The sequence below is a fragment of the Hemitrygon akajei genome, chromosome 1 (assembly GCF_048418815.1).
Source record: "Hemitrygon akajei chromosome 1, sHemAka1.3, whole genome shotgun sequence".
Classification (NCBI taxonomy): domain Eukaryota; kingdom Metazoa; phylum Chordata; class Chondrichthyes; order Myliobatiformes; family Dasyatidae; genus Hemitrygon; species Hemitrygon akajei.
This window is the reverse complement of record NC_133124.1, coordinates 176,076,367-176,089,541: the sequence shown is the minus strand read 5'-3', so window position 1 is coordinate 176,089,541 and position 13,175 is coordinate 176,076,367. Positions and strand designations below refer to the sequence as shown.

The window sequence follows — 13,175 nt, the reverse complement described above, 5'->3', positions numbered from 1 at the left end:
GAGAAAATCAAATACCAGAGATGCTAAGGGTCTTGGGAGTCCTTGTGCAGAACACTCTAGAAGTTAACTTGCAGGTGGAGTCAGTGGTGAGGAAGGCAAATGCAATGTTAACATTCATTTCAAGAGGTCTGGAATACAAGAGCAGAGATGTGATGCCGAGGATTTTTGAGGTCTCACTGGTGACTGCTCTGGGTCTGTACTCGCTGGATTTGGATGGGAAATAGGAGAACATAGAATACAAGAAACAGGAGCAGGAGTAGGCCATCTGGCCCATCGACAAGGCTCGGGAAGTTTGCAGACGATATCGAAACAGGAACTGTACAAAGGGAGCTGGATGTTGTAGGCCGAGCATTGACAAATGGCTTTTAAACCAGATAAACGCAAGGTTACATTTTAGGAGACCAGACAAGGGTAGAACTTGTATAGTGAAAGGTACGGCCACTGGGGAGTGCAATGGAGCAGAGGGACCTCCAAGTACGAGTATACTTCACTGAAGGCGGCGTCACACGTAGACAGGGTGGGGAAGGACGCTGCTCTGCATTAGCCAAGGCGCTGAGTATAGGAGTTGGGAGGTTATAATGCAGTTTACATACGACGTTGGTGAGGCCGCTGTTACAGGATTGAGTAGTTTTGCCTCCTGTGTTATCGGACAAATATTTCTTCCCCAGCGAAGGGGGTGAAGTAAAGATGCCATAGGGGCGCAGAGAAAGGAGAGGCACGAATAGACGCGCGAACTGTCAACAAAACCTCGTTCTGCATTGTTATTTAGAGATTTGAAGCCTTTGCATTGCACTGTTCTGCAAAACAACAAATTTCACCTTTATACAGAAACCTGATTCTGATCCGCAGGCAACAAGCAAAACCCTGCGCCTCATACCATCTCTCTGTCTCTCTCACAACCCCCTTCACCCCCACCCCCTGCCGGCCACCGGGGTCCAGTCTATCTTTCTCACTCACACACGGACATCTCTCCCACACCCACACATGTCGTTCAGTCTCGCAATCCTTCATACTGACTCACTGGAAGTGTCCGACTTGGAACATAAGACAGTCCAATCTGCCTCCACAGACATCGCAGTACCTGCTGATTTCCCGCAGCCTCTCCGCAATCCCTGGATACAGATTCCATCTGTTGTCTCCATTCAGCGAGGGGCTGCGGTCCCGTGTCTTCTCTTCCTGACATCAGATGAACTTTTCCCGCGCTCAGAGTTATTTTCGCGCCATAGCAATCCCCGCCCCCCCCCTACTCGGTCTTCCTATTGGTTCCCCACATAATCCCCGCCCATCTAGATACATCACGTCCTACCAATGTTTGCGGAGGGAGGGGTTAGCTCGGTCGCAGAATCGAATTTGTTCGTCTCCCCAACGCAGTTCCCAGTCCTTTACTCGGGCAATGGGATGGGGATGGTAGCGGGACAGAGATGGATTTGAGGGAGGGAGAGGAGACTGGAAAGCAGCAGGGGGAAGGGATGGCGAACGGGGACTGGAAGTGGTGGATAGAATGAGGGAGGGTAAGAGCGGACGGGGGATAAGGAATATGTTGTTTACTCTGTCTGTCTCTCTCAACGCCATCTCTAATCGTGACTGGTTTACTGATGATTCACAATGAAGCTTGAGAGATCAGCTACAAAAAAGGTTCGAGGTCTCATCCAAACCTTGTACCTAACTCAGAATCTCCAGACACAAAAATACACCTGCAGATGCTGTGGATCAAACAATACGTACACAAGGCTGGAAGAACTCAGCAGGTCAGGCAGCATCCGTGAGAAAAGAGTAGCCAACGTTTCGGGCCGAGACCTAGCGTTCCTGATGAAGGGTCTCGGCCCGAAACGTTGGCTACTCTTTTCTCACGGATGCTGCCTGACCTGCTGAGTTCTTCCACTGTTGTGTTCGTATTCTTCAAAATCTCCAGTCCCAGTAACATCCTAATCTGTCCTGCATCATCTCCAGATTAATTACATTCTTCCTATTGCTGGGTCACCAGAACTCACGGAATTCTCCCAGTACGGTCTCAGCAATGTCTTGGACACTGTAACATGACGTCCCAACTCCTGTACTCAGTTCCCTGACACATGATGGCCGGTGGGCCAAACACCTTCTTCACCGCCCTGTTTATCTGTGTGACCGCTGTTAGTGAGTTACATTCCTCTACCGCTAGATGGCTCTGTTCTACAACTTTCACCAGCGCCGCACAGTTCACGTTATAATTCAGAATCAGGTTTATTTTCATCGGGATGTGCCGTGAAATTTGTTAATTTAGCAGCATCCGTTCAATGCACTACGTAACTTAGAAGAGGAAGAAAGAATAATTAAAACATTATTAAATAAATAAGAAAATCAGTTACAATATACGTATATTAAATATTCTGCAAAAACTGAAATAATATATATTTAAAAAGTGAGGTCGTGTTCACGGGTCCAATTTAGGAATCGGATAGAGGGAAAGAAGCTGTTCCTGAATCGCTGAGTTTGTGCCTTCTCGCTTCTGTACCTGATGGTAACAGTGAGAGAAGAGCATGCCCTGGGTGCTAAAGGTCCTTGATAATGGTCACTGACACTGCTCCTTGAAGATGTCCTGGGTACTTTGTAGGATAGTACCCAAGATGGAGCCGACTAAATGTACAACACTCTGCAGATTCTTTCGGTCCTGTGCAGTAGCTCACCCCCCTGTCATGGTCCGGTCCGTGAAATCCGCATTCCGGTTCGCGGTCCAGTCCAGATCCCTAATTCCAGGATTTCCCGGTTTCCCCAGATTCTGTTGAGGCAGCTGATTCTTGTTTGGGTTGGCCTCATAAATAGCTTCAGGATTCAGCCTCTGGCTGCTGGATTGTTCCTGTCCAAACCACGTGTCTGTATCCCTTCTCTTCATCTTCCTGCCTGGAGCCTTGCCTCAAGTTGCCTGTGTCTGGAGCCTCGCCTCGACTTGCCTCTGCCTGGAGACTTGCCTCGCCTCCCCCCCCCCCCCCATTTATATATATATATATATATATATATATATGTATATATATATATATATTTATTTATTTATTAAATTTCAGAAAATTACAAAGAATAAATGTGATGATAAATAGTGAGAAAAATAATATTAACCCTCCCCCCTCCCCTTAACCCTTATCTAAAGAAAGAAAGAAAAAGAGAAAGATTGCCTGGATATCGGAGGATCCCCACATGCTCCATGGAGTTCAAAATAATTTTAATATTTATTTTTACTTTCCCCAATTACTTTATAATTTTATCTTCAAAGGACCTATGTATTTAATCCTATCTTTTGTAGGTATGGGAGCCAAATTTTCAAAAATATATCATATTCATTTCTTAGATTGTATGTAATTTTTTCAAGTGGAATACAACTATGTATTTCATTATTCCAACAATCTATAGTTAAATATAAATCAGATTTCCAAGTAACTGCGATAACTTTTTTGGCTACTGCCAATGCAATTTTTATAAATTTTTTCTGATACTTATTCAATTTAAGTTTCGGTATTGTCCCTTCAATGTCTCCTAATAAAAATAATACTGGACTATGTGGGAGTTGTACTCCAGTAATTTGTTCCAATAAAAGTCTTAGATTTATCCAAAATGGTTGGATCTTAAAACAAGACGAAGTAGAATGTAAAAAAGTACCAATTTCTTGATTACATCGAAAACATTGGTCAGACATATTTGAATTTAATCTATTTATTTTCTGTGGTGTTATATATAATTGATGTAAAAAAATATATTGTATTAATCTAAGTTGAACATTTATTGTATTTCTCATACTATCAGAACATAATCTTGACCAGTTTTTTCCATCAATTTTAACATTCAAATCAAATTCCCATTTTTGTCATGATTTATGAATTCCTGATTTAATTGTCTGTTTTTGAATCAAATTATACATACAAGATGTAAATTTTTTAATTTTTCCTTTTCGAATTAATATTTCTATTTCACTAGATTTTGCCATCAACATTGTTTGACCCAGCTTTTCTCGTAAATAAGCCTTTAATTGAAAATAACAGAAAAGAGTGTTTTGATATTTTATATTTATTTTTAATTGATCAAACGACATCAAAATACCTCCTTCAAAACAATCACCTATATATTTAATCCCCTTTTGGAACCAATTATGTAGAAGTTTATTAACCATTGTAAAAGGAATAAGCCTATTTTGAATTAAAGTTCTTTTTGCTAATAAAGATTTCTTTATCTCATCGTCCATATTTACCTTATTCCATAAATCAATCAAGTGTCTTAATATAGGAGATTCTTTTTTTCCCCGTATCCATTTAAATTCCCATTTATATATAAAATCTTCTGGTATATTTTCTCCTATCTTATCTAATTCTATTCTAATCCATGCCGGTTTTTCTTCATCAAAAAAAGACACAATAAATCTAAGTTGATTTGCTTTATAATATTTCTTAAAATTTGGAAGTTGTAACCCTCCTAAATCAAATTTACATGTCAATTTTTCCAATGATATTCTTGACATCTTTCCTTTCCAAAGAAATTTCCTTACATATTTATTCAGTTCTTGAAAAAACTTCTGAGGTAATTGTATTGGTAAAATTTGAAATAAATCTTGCAATCTAGGAAATATATTCATTTTTACAGCATTAACTCTACCTATTAATGTTATTGGTAACATCATCCATTTATCAAGATCCTCTTTTATTTTTTTAATAATGGCAAATAATTTTGTTTATATTTATCCCGTTTATTGACCATCGAAATTGAGTTACTAATCGACATTGATTATAATTTCCTTTGGTAAGGGGTAAAATTTCACTTTTACCCCAATGGGGGGGGGTAATGTTGTGTTCTTTTTATTCGCAACATTAGTGGGGGGGGGTACTTTGTTTTTTTTCTTATATATTAGTTATCTTTCTTCTATATTTCTTCTTTTTTCCCTGGATGGTTGGGGAGAAACTCATAGCAACATGGAGAATTTTAAAGAGTTCCCAAGGTATTATGAATGATTAATTTACTTAATTTTTTAAGTTTTAATGTTAATGGAATTAATGGACCTGTGAAAAGAAAAAGAGTTTTAACATATATTAAGAAAATGAAAGGAGATATAGCTTTTTTTACAAGAAACACATTTAACAGAAACAGAACATAAGAAATTAAAGAGGGATTGGGTTGGAAATGTCATTGCAGCTTCATTTAATTCAAAATCGAGAGGAGTTGCAATTTTGGTTAATAAATCTTTACCAATTAAAATACAAAATGTAATAATTGATTCTGGGGGAGATATGTGATTATACATTGTCAATTTTTTTCAGAATTATGGACTTTTATGAACATTTATGCACCAAATGAAAATGATGCAAAATTCATACAAGAAGTTTTTTTGAACTTGCCTGATGCACATGATAAAATATTAATAGGTGGATTTTAATTTTTGTTTAGATCCAGTTTTCGATAGGTCAACAAAAATTGCTACAAAATCAAAAGTAATAAAACTAACTATCATTAATGAAAGATTTAAACCTGATTGATATATAGAGGAAAATTAATCCAAGAGAAAGAGATTATTCATTTTATTCAAATAGACATAAAACTTACTCAAGGTTTGATTTTTTTTATTATCAAAAATATTCAAGATAGAGTGAAAAGTGTGGAATATAAAGCAAGAATACTGTCAGATTATTCCCCCTTGATAATGACAATGATAATGATGGATAAGGAGGAATCGATTTATAGATGGAGATTTAATTCAATTTTATTAAAACGTCAAGATTTTTGTGATTTTATGAAAAAACAGATTCAATTTTTTTGGGATACAAATTTACATCCAGTTGAGGATAAAATTGTATTATGGGAAGCGATGAAAGCATATTTAAGGGGTCAGATTATAAGTTATACATCTAAAATTAAGAAGGAATACATGGCAGAAATAGATCAATTGTAAAAAGATATCATAAAGTTAGAAAAAGAATCTCAAAGATATATGACAGAAGAAAAACGAAGAGAAGTTGTTAATAAAAAACTACAATATAATACACTCCAGTCATATCGTACAGAAAAAGTAATTATGAGAACTAAACAGAAATATTACGAATTAGGTGAAAGATCACATAAAATTCTTGCTTGGCAGTTGAGACTTGCCTCGCCTTGCAAGTGTCTGGAGCCTCTCCCTGTTTGGAACTGCCTCTCCATGTCCATGACTTCGCTAGGTAGGACCCGCCATCTTGCCGCTACCTAGCGTTGGGAACTGTCTCGTCGTGTCCACGCCTTCGCTAGGAAGGTCCGGCCATCTTGCCGCTACCTAGCGTTGGGAACTGTCTCGTCGTGTTCAGCGTTCTGTGTAATGAGTCCCGGCCCTACCTCCTGTACCCAAGGAGGGGTCCCGGCTTGCTGTTCCATGTTCCTGTCCTCTCTCGACCAAGGCCCTGTGCTCCCATCATGTCCATGTGACTCACCCAGCCCAGGAGTACCTTGCCCAGACCAGTGCTGAGATTCCCTCGTCCTGTGCTGGGGTTCCCTTGTCCCGTCCAGGAGTCTTTCATCCCGTCCTGTGCCTCTCCTCGTCCTGTAGCCACGTCTTGTCCTCGCCGGGTTCTGGAGTCCGAGCCCGCGTCAAGACCCAGGTTCTGGGTCCTTGTCCAGTCTCTGGCTCGGAGTCCAAGCCCAGACTCCTAGTTCCCAGTTCTATGTCCTGGTTCCGCTATCCTCGTCAAGTCCTAGCCCAGGCCTGGAACCCTTGTCTGTGTCATGTCCAGCGTCATTTCTTCCCCACTTTCCTTGCTTCCTTCTCACGCCTAGTCCTGTTCCAGGTAGTTCAGTGTCTGTGTCTTGCTTTTGGGTCCACTCCCAATGCCCTCCCTATGAAACAACCCGCCATACCAGACAGCCATGGTCTCTCCCCCATGACAGCCGCACAGTGTGGGAGTGACCCCGGGCTGCCAGCGAGAAGCACAACATTGTACATTTCCAGCGAGTCTCGGCTCATCCAGGCCCGCAGAGCCGACGACAACGCAGCTGGTCAGCCGTCGTTTCCCGGAGTTTCATTCCAGTCAAAGGAACAGATAAAATCGCCAGAACCCCGCTTGCTGTTGTCTAACACCTCTGTGACAGACGACAGGAAGTTCTGGGAGGTTCTGGTGTTCTGGAACTTCCTTTTTGGTGTGTTCCTTCCATCTCACCGGGTCCTGTTTCCCTTTAAATTCCCAGCGCCCAGTTTTATGTTTCCTCAAGGCATTTTGGCTTCGCAGGGTCCCCAACCTCACAGACTTCTCCACATCAATCACTGCAGACCCTGCCGCCACAAGCACCTCCTGTCAATCCGGATCTTGATCTCTGATTGGCAGCGGCTGGTGGTTTCTACAGAATTACAGTTACCTGCGAGCAGGTAAAAGTGGGAGTGACACGCAGATTCAGCGGATCAGATGGAGCTCAGTTTGACTGTGGAGAGTCCGCTGATGAGGAAGCGCCTCTGGAACAGGATAGAGCGGCACTGGGAGTGGAGAGAGAGCCCGTTGGTAAGGGAACGCGTCTGGGCCGTGGTGGGACAGCTCAGTGGCGAGGAGCGGGGAGGGAGTGGGGCTGGACCACGTAGTAAGTGGCTCTGGGCCTGGGGAGGTGCCTCAGGTGGTGACGGACCGGGAAGAAAGTGACTCTTAGACAGACAGAGCATCTGCTGGTGAGGAAGCGCCTCTGTTCAAAGGGGAAGAAGCTGGAAGGTTGAGGAATGGGTCTTCAGGCTTGTGCACCTCCTTCCTGACAGCAGCATCGAGAAGGGAGCACGGCCTGCATGGTGGGAGCGCCCTGATGATGGATATTGCCTTCCTTTGGCAAACCTTCTGAGGATGTCCGCTGGTGGAAGACTTGTACCTGTGATGAAACTGGCTGAGTACCACCGCTCTCTGTAGCCTCTTGTGTTCCTGTGCACTGGCGTGTCCATACCAGGCCGTGATACAACCAGTCAGAATGCTTTCCAACATGCATACAATTGCAAGAAAATGTGTGCGCCCTTTGCAATTGCCTGGTTTTCTGCATTAATTACTCATAAAATGTGGTCTGATCTTCATCTGGGTCACAATAATAGACAAACACAATCTGCCTAAACTATTAACACACAAACAATTGTACTTTCCATGTCTTTATTGAACACATTTTTAAATCATTCACAGTCCAGGCTGGGAAATGTATTAACCCTTGTATTTAATAACTGGAAAAACCTGCTTCAGCAGCAATAACCTCCACCAGTTGTTTCCTGTAGCTGCTGATCAGACTTGCACAATGTGGAACAGGTGTTTTAGACCATTGCTCCATACAAAACTGTTTCAGTTCATCAATATTTCTGGGATGCATTGTGTGATCAGCCCTCTTCAGGTCGTGCCACAGCACCCCAATTGGTTTAAGGTCTGGACTTTGACTTGGCCCTTCCAAAACACAATTTTTCTTCTTTTTAAACCATTTATTCCTGTGTTTTGGATCATTGTCTTGTTGCATCGTCCAACTTTAAACCTTCCCTCATTATTTAAAAAAAAAAGCACTACGAGGTACACCCTCCACCCCTCTTCGCTCCAAAGAAAACACTCCCATTCTGTTATAGGTAACTCAACCCCTCCAGTCCCGGTAACACCCTCATGAATCTTTCCTACATCATCTCCAGATTAATAATATCCTTCCTATTGCTGGGTCACCAGAACTCACGCAATTCTCCCAGTACGGTCTCAGCAATGTCTTGTACAACTGTAACATGACGTCCCAACTCCTGTACTCAGTTCCCTGACACATGAGGGCCAAACACCTTCTTCACCGCCCTGTTTATCTGTGTGACCACTGTCAGTGAATTACATTCCTCTACCGCTAGGTGTACCTGTCTGCAACACTTCACAGTTCACACTTTAATATATAACCATATAAACATATAACAATTATAGCACGGAAACAGGCCATCTCGGCCCTTCTAGTCCGTGCCGAACGCTTACTCTCACCTAGTCCCACCTACCTGCACTCAGCCCATAACCCTCCATTCCTTTTCTGATCAAATACCTATTCAAATTTTTTAATGACAAAATCGAATCTGCCTCTACCATTTCTACCTGAAACCCATTCCACACAGCCACCACTCCCCGAGCATGAAGTTCCTCCTCGTGCTACCCCTAAACTTTTTCCCCTCTTGCCATATCCTTCGATGCCCTGACCGATCATGAACTGATCAACTTCCACCTTAAATACACAGACTTGGCTTCCACCGCAGTCTGTGGCAAAGCATTCCACAGATTTACTACTCTGGCTAAAAAAAAAATCCTCTGTTCTAAAGGGTCACCCTTCAGTTTTGAGGCTGTGCCCTCTCGTTCTGGATAACCCCACCACAGGAATCAACCTCTCCACATCCACCCAATCTAGTCCTTTCAACATTCGATAGGTTTCAATGAGATCCCCCGCATTCTTCTAAATTCCAGTGAGCACAGGCCCAAAGATGACAAACGCTCCTCATATGTTAACCCCTTCAATCATGGAATAATCCTTGTGAACCTCCTCTGGAGTCTCGCCAATGACAACTCATCCCTTCCGAGATCAGGGAACTGAAACTGTCGACAATACAGCAAGTGCGGCCTGACTAGCGTCTTATAAAGGCTCAGCATTGTCTACTTGATATTTGGCCTTGTTTCAAACTCCAATTCTCCAGCTGTGTGTGGAACGATTTAAATTTCAAAAATAAACCTTATTCACAATAAAATGTATGTTAAACAAATTTCGTGTCATTTGGTCAATCCAGTAGTTTGAACCATAGCACCATTACCACTGACGATGAGCGGCCACTTTATCAGGAACCCCCTGTACCTAATAAAGTGGCCGCTGACTGTCTGCTCGTGACCTGCGTCACCCACTGCAAGTTTCGATGTGCCGGGCATTTAGCACACACTGTTGTATCGCGTGATTATCTGAGTTACTGTCCCCAACCCGTCAGCATGAACCAGTCTGCCCTCTCATTAACAAGGCGATTTCTCCAACAGAACCGCCATTTACTGGATGTTTTGTGTTTCTCGCACCATTGTCTGTGTGGGTGGGGCAGAATGGGGAGGGTGGAAGAAGTCGGGAGGGGTGAAGGAAGGCTTTGGAGCGATGAGGAATTGGGGGAAGAGGGTCGATGAAAGGGAAGCCGTGTCCGTTGTGCCCCGTCCCTTTCTCACTCCTTGCCGCTCATTCCGTGACTTTGCCTCTTCAAGGCTGCTCCCTCGGTCCGCTTCAGGGCGGCCATTCCACCCGCCCCCCCACTTCCGATGGAACAATGTTATGAGTTTCCGGATGGTCAGATTCAGTCCGGCCCCCGGACTGGAAGTCAGACGCGATAGGAGAACTGACTTTCGCTGCCGCTGCTCCTCTCGTGTCGGGCGTCCGGGGCGCCAGCGCTCGACCCCAACGGGGAAGCAGTTACAATGGGATCGGCTGCTCCTGGCGCCTGGCGGGGAAGGGAGCAACAGGTCGGAGGCGGTGACTGAACTCAGTGGCCAGCCTATGAGAAGGGGGCAGGTGAGGAGGTGATGGCGGCCTGGAGCTCTATGAGTATCTGCTTGTCTCTCTGTCTCCATTAACCCTAACCACTTCTTTCTGTCTCCCTACATCTCCATGCTCCCATCTCCCTCCCTCTTTCTCCTCATAGCTCTCGCTCTTGCTCTTCCGCTCTCTCCGTTTCTTGTCTCCCTCATCTGAATCACAAAGATGGCGATTCTCGGTGGAAATCAGTTTGAAGTCCTCGGCTGATGAACCACTGCGGGAGGGGCGGTGAGGAGATAGGCCAAGTGAGGGATCGCACGACCAGTGAGGTAACTGTCCAGAAAGAGGATCCAGTTCCCGTTTGTATAATTGGCCAGCCATCTGCCGCTGCCCGGGATCAATAAGTGCCGGTGAGACCCCGGTAGCTGTGAAGCAAATCGGGTGGGAGTGTTGTCAGAGTCCGTACCACACAGAGTTACAGCGGAACGGAACTGGCCTGCCAGTGCGGTCTGTGAATTAGTTAAAGCGAAACAGAGGAGAGCTGAACAAGAGGTGAACAGGATGTGGTGTACATGATACCAGGCGGAGGTGGGGGATGTGAGCAGTGAATAGGGGTTCAGGGAAATCGAGGGAGCAGAGAGAGAGGGGCAGTGTGAGGAGGAGAGAAGTGAAGAGGAGGGGGAATTGGGTGAGGAATAGACAGGGAGAGACATAAGGAGGGAGTGTGGGCTGGAAAAATATCTTGGGGTATTAGGAGGGAGAATGCCCGGGATGGGAAACGAAAGAGAAGAACAGGGGGCAGAAAAATGAGAGAAAGAGAGAGAGAGAGAGAAAAGAAACGTAGATTGGAAAGGGACAGGTTAAGGAAGGTCTACGGAGGATGCGATCTCAAAGACTCTTCACACGGCCTCAGATCACGTGGACAATAAACATAGCCATGACAGGGTGCTTTTTCTTGACCACAGCTCAGCATTGAATACAATCTTTCCTCAGTTCTGATCAAAAAGCTCCAGAACCGGGGCCTCTGTACCTCCCTCTGCAACTGGATCCTCGACTTACCAAGCTGGAGACCACAGCCTGCGTGGATCGGAAATAACATCTCCACTTCGCTGACAACATCGGCGCCCCTCCGGGATGTGTGCTTAGCCCACTGCTCTACTCCCTCTACACCCTCGACTGTGTGGCCAGGCACAGCTGAAATGCCATCTATAAATTTGCAGATTATTATTCAACTGTTGTTAGCAGAATCGCAGATGGTGACGCGAGGGCGTACAGGAGCGAGATGTATCAGCTAGTTGTTTTGCGTCACAGCAACAACCTTGCACTCAATCTCAGAACTGATTGTAGACTTCAGAAAAGGTAAGACGAGGGGACACACATCAGTCCTGACAGAGGACTGAGAAGTGGAAGTGGAAAGAGTAAACAATTTCAAGTTCCTGGGTGTCAATATCTCTGAGGATCTAGACTGGGCCCAGCATATCGATGCAACGGCAAAGAAGACGCGGCGGTCTGAATATTTCATTCGGAGTTTGATGAGATTTGGTAAGTCACCAAAGACAGGGAAATTTGTTCAGATATACATGGAGAACATTCTCACTGGCTGCATCACCGTCTGGTATGGGGGTGGGGGTTGCTACTGCACAGGAACGACACAAGCAGCAGAGAGTTGTTCAGTTAGTCAGCTCCATCATGAGCCCAGCCTCTGTAGTATCTAGGACACCTTCACGGAGCGATGATTCAAAAGTTGTCATCTATCATTAAGCTGAAGCCTAGTTTTCATTACCGCCACGATGAAGAAGGTACAGAAGCGTGAAGACGCACACTGAACGTCAATGTCGGCGATATCGGTATCGTATTTACTGCCTTGCATTTAACCTGTCGTAATGAGACTAGCCCATTGGACGCAGTTAGAGAGAGGGTGTGTGTGTATAAACGGATAGGGATGAAATGGTGGAGGTGTGAGGGGAAGAGCGAGCTGGGAGGACTGTGTGGTAAAGCGAGCCGGCGTGTTTGGGGGTGATGCTCCATCAATAACTGTCTGAGACGTGAGACGAGATATAGGCTTTTATTGACTGGAAGAAAGAACAAGCAGCAATTGACCACCATGCTACATCCTGGAGACTGAGGGCAGGGCTCAGGCCCCAATCGCCTTTATACCGGGGTCTGTGGGAGGAGCCACAGGAGCAGTCAGCGGGGGGGGGGGGGGGGCGTGTCCAGACAGGTATATGTAGTTCACCACAGGGGGTGAGTGTAATGTCATGGCTATGGATGGAAGGTTTGGGTGGGAGATCACGGGGAGAGTTGGGGACGGGTACTGGGCAGAGTTTGCCAGTCTTTGGGCTGTGTCCGCAGCTCCCTGAATGAGACAACGTGTGCATATTGTAGTTGAAACATGTAACTGGTAACTTGGTTTATTATTGTCACAGTGAAAAACTTTGTTCTGCACGTCCATCCAGATCATTTCACTACAGCAAGGTATTGCGTCCCTTCGGCCCGGCAAGACTGTGCTAAGTTTCTTTTTGCGCCCTCAGAGCTGTTTTCATTGAAAATACTTTGACTGGGCGATGAGGGCGCAGCTTCGGAAGCTGATCTTGCTCCTGCTACTGGGTAAGAACTTCTCTTACTTCTCGGAACATGTGTGTGTGTGTGTGTGTGTGTGTGTGTGTGTGTGTGTGTGTGTGTGTGTGTGTGTGTGTGTGTGTGTGTGTGTGTGTGTGTGTGTGTGTGTGTGTGTG

At 44.8% G+C, this 13,175-nt stretch overlaps 1 protein-coding gene across 9 annotated transcripts in view; it reads left to right on the top strand.

The window, feature by feature from the left end:
• The window catches only part of LOC140732524 (uncharacterized), a 155,318-nt gene that overhangs the window by 136,267 nt on the left and 5,876 nt on the right, over positions 1 to 13,175 (top strand). For 2 of the 9 annotated variants that reach the window (XM_073055324.1, XM_073055323.1), the window contains exon 1: positions 12,737 to 13,047. In XM_073055324.1, coding sequence (XP_072911425.1) covers positions 13,005 to 13,047 — 43 coding nt within the window. In that variant the 5' untranslated portion in view covers positions 12,737 to 13,004. Of the gene's footprint in view, positions 1 to 10,287; positions 10,477 to 10,749; positions 10,770 to 11,461; positions 11,983 to 12,736; positions 13,048 to 13,175 lie in introns of those variants that run through there. The other 7 variants (XM_073055296.1, XM_073055314.1, XM_073055319.1 and 4 more) reach the window with 7 other exon arrangements.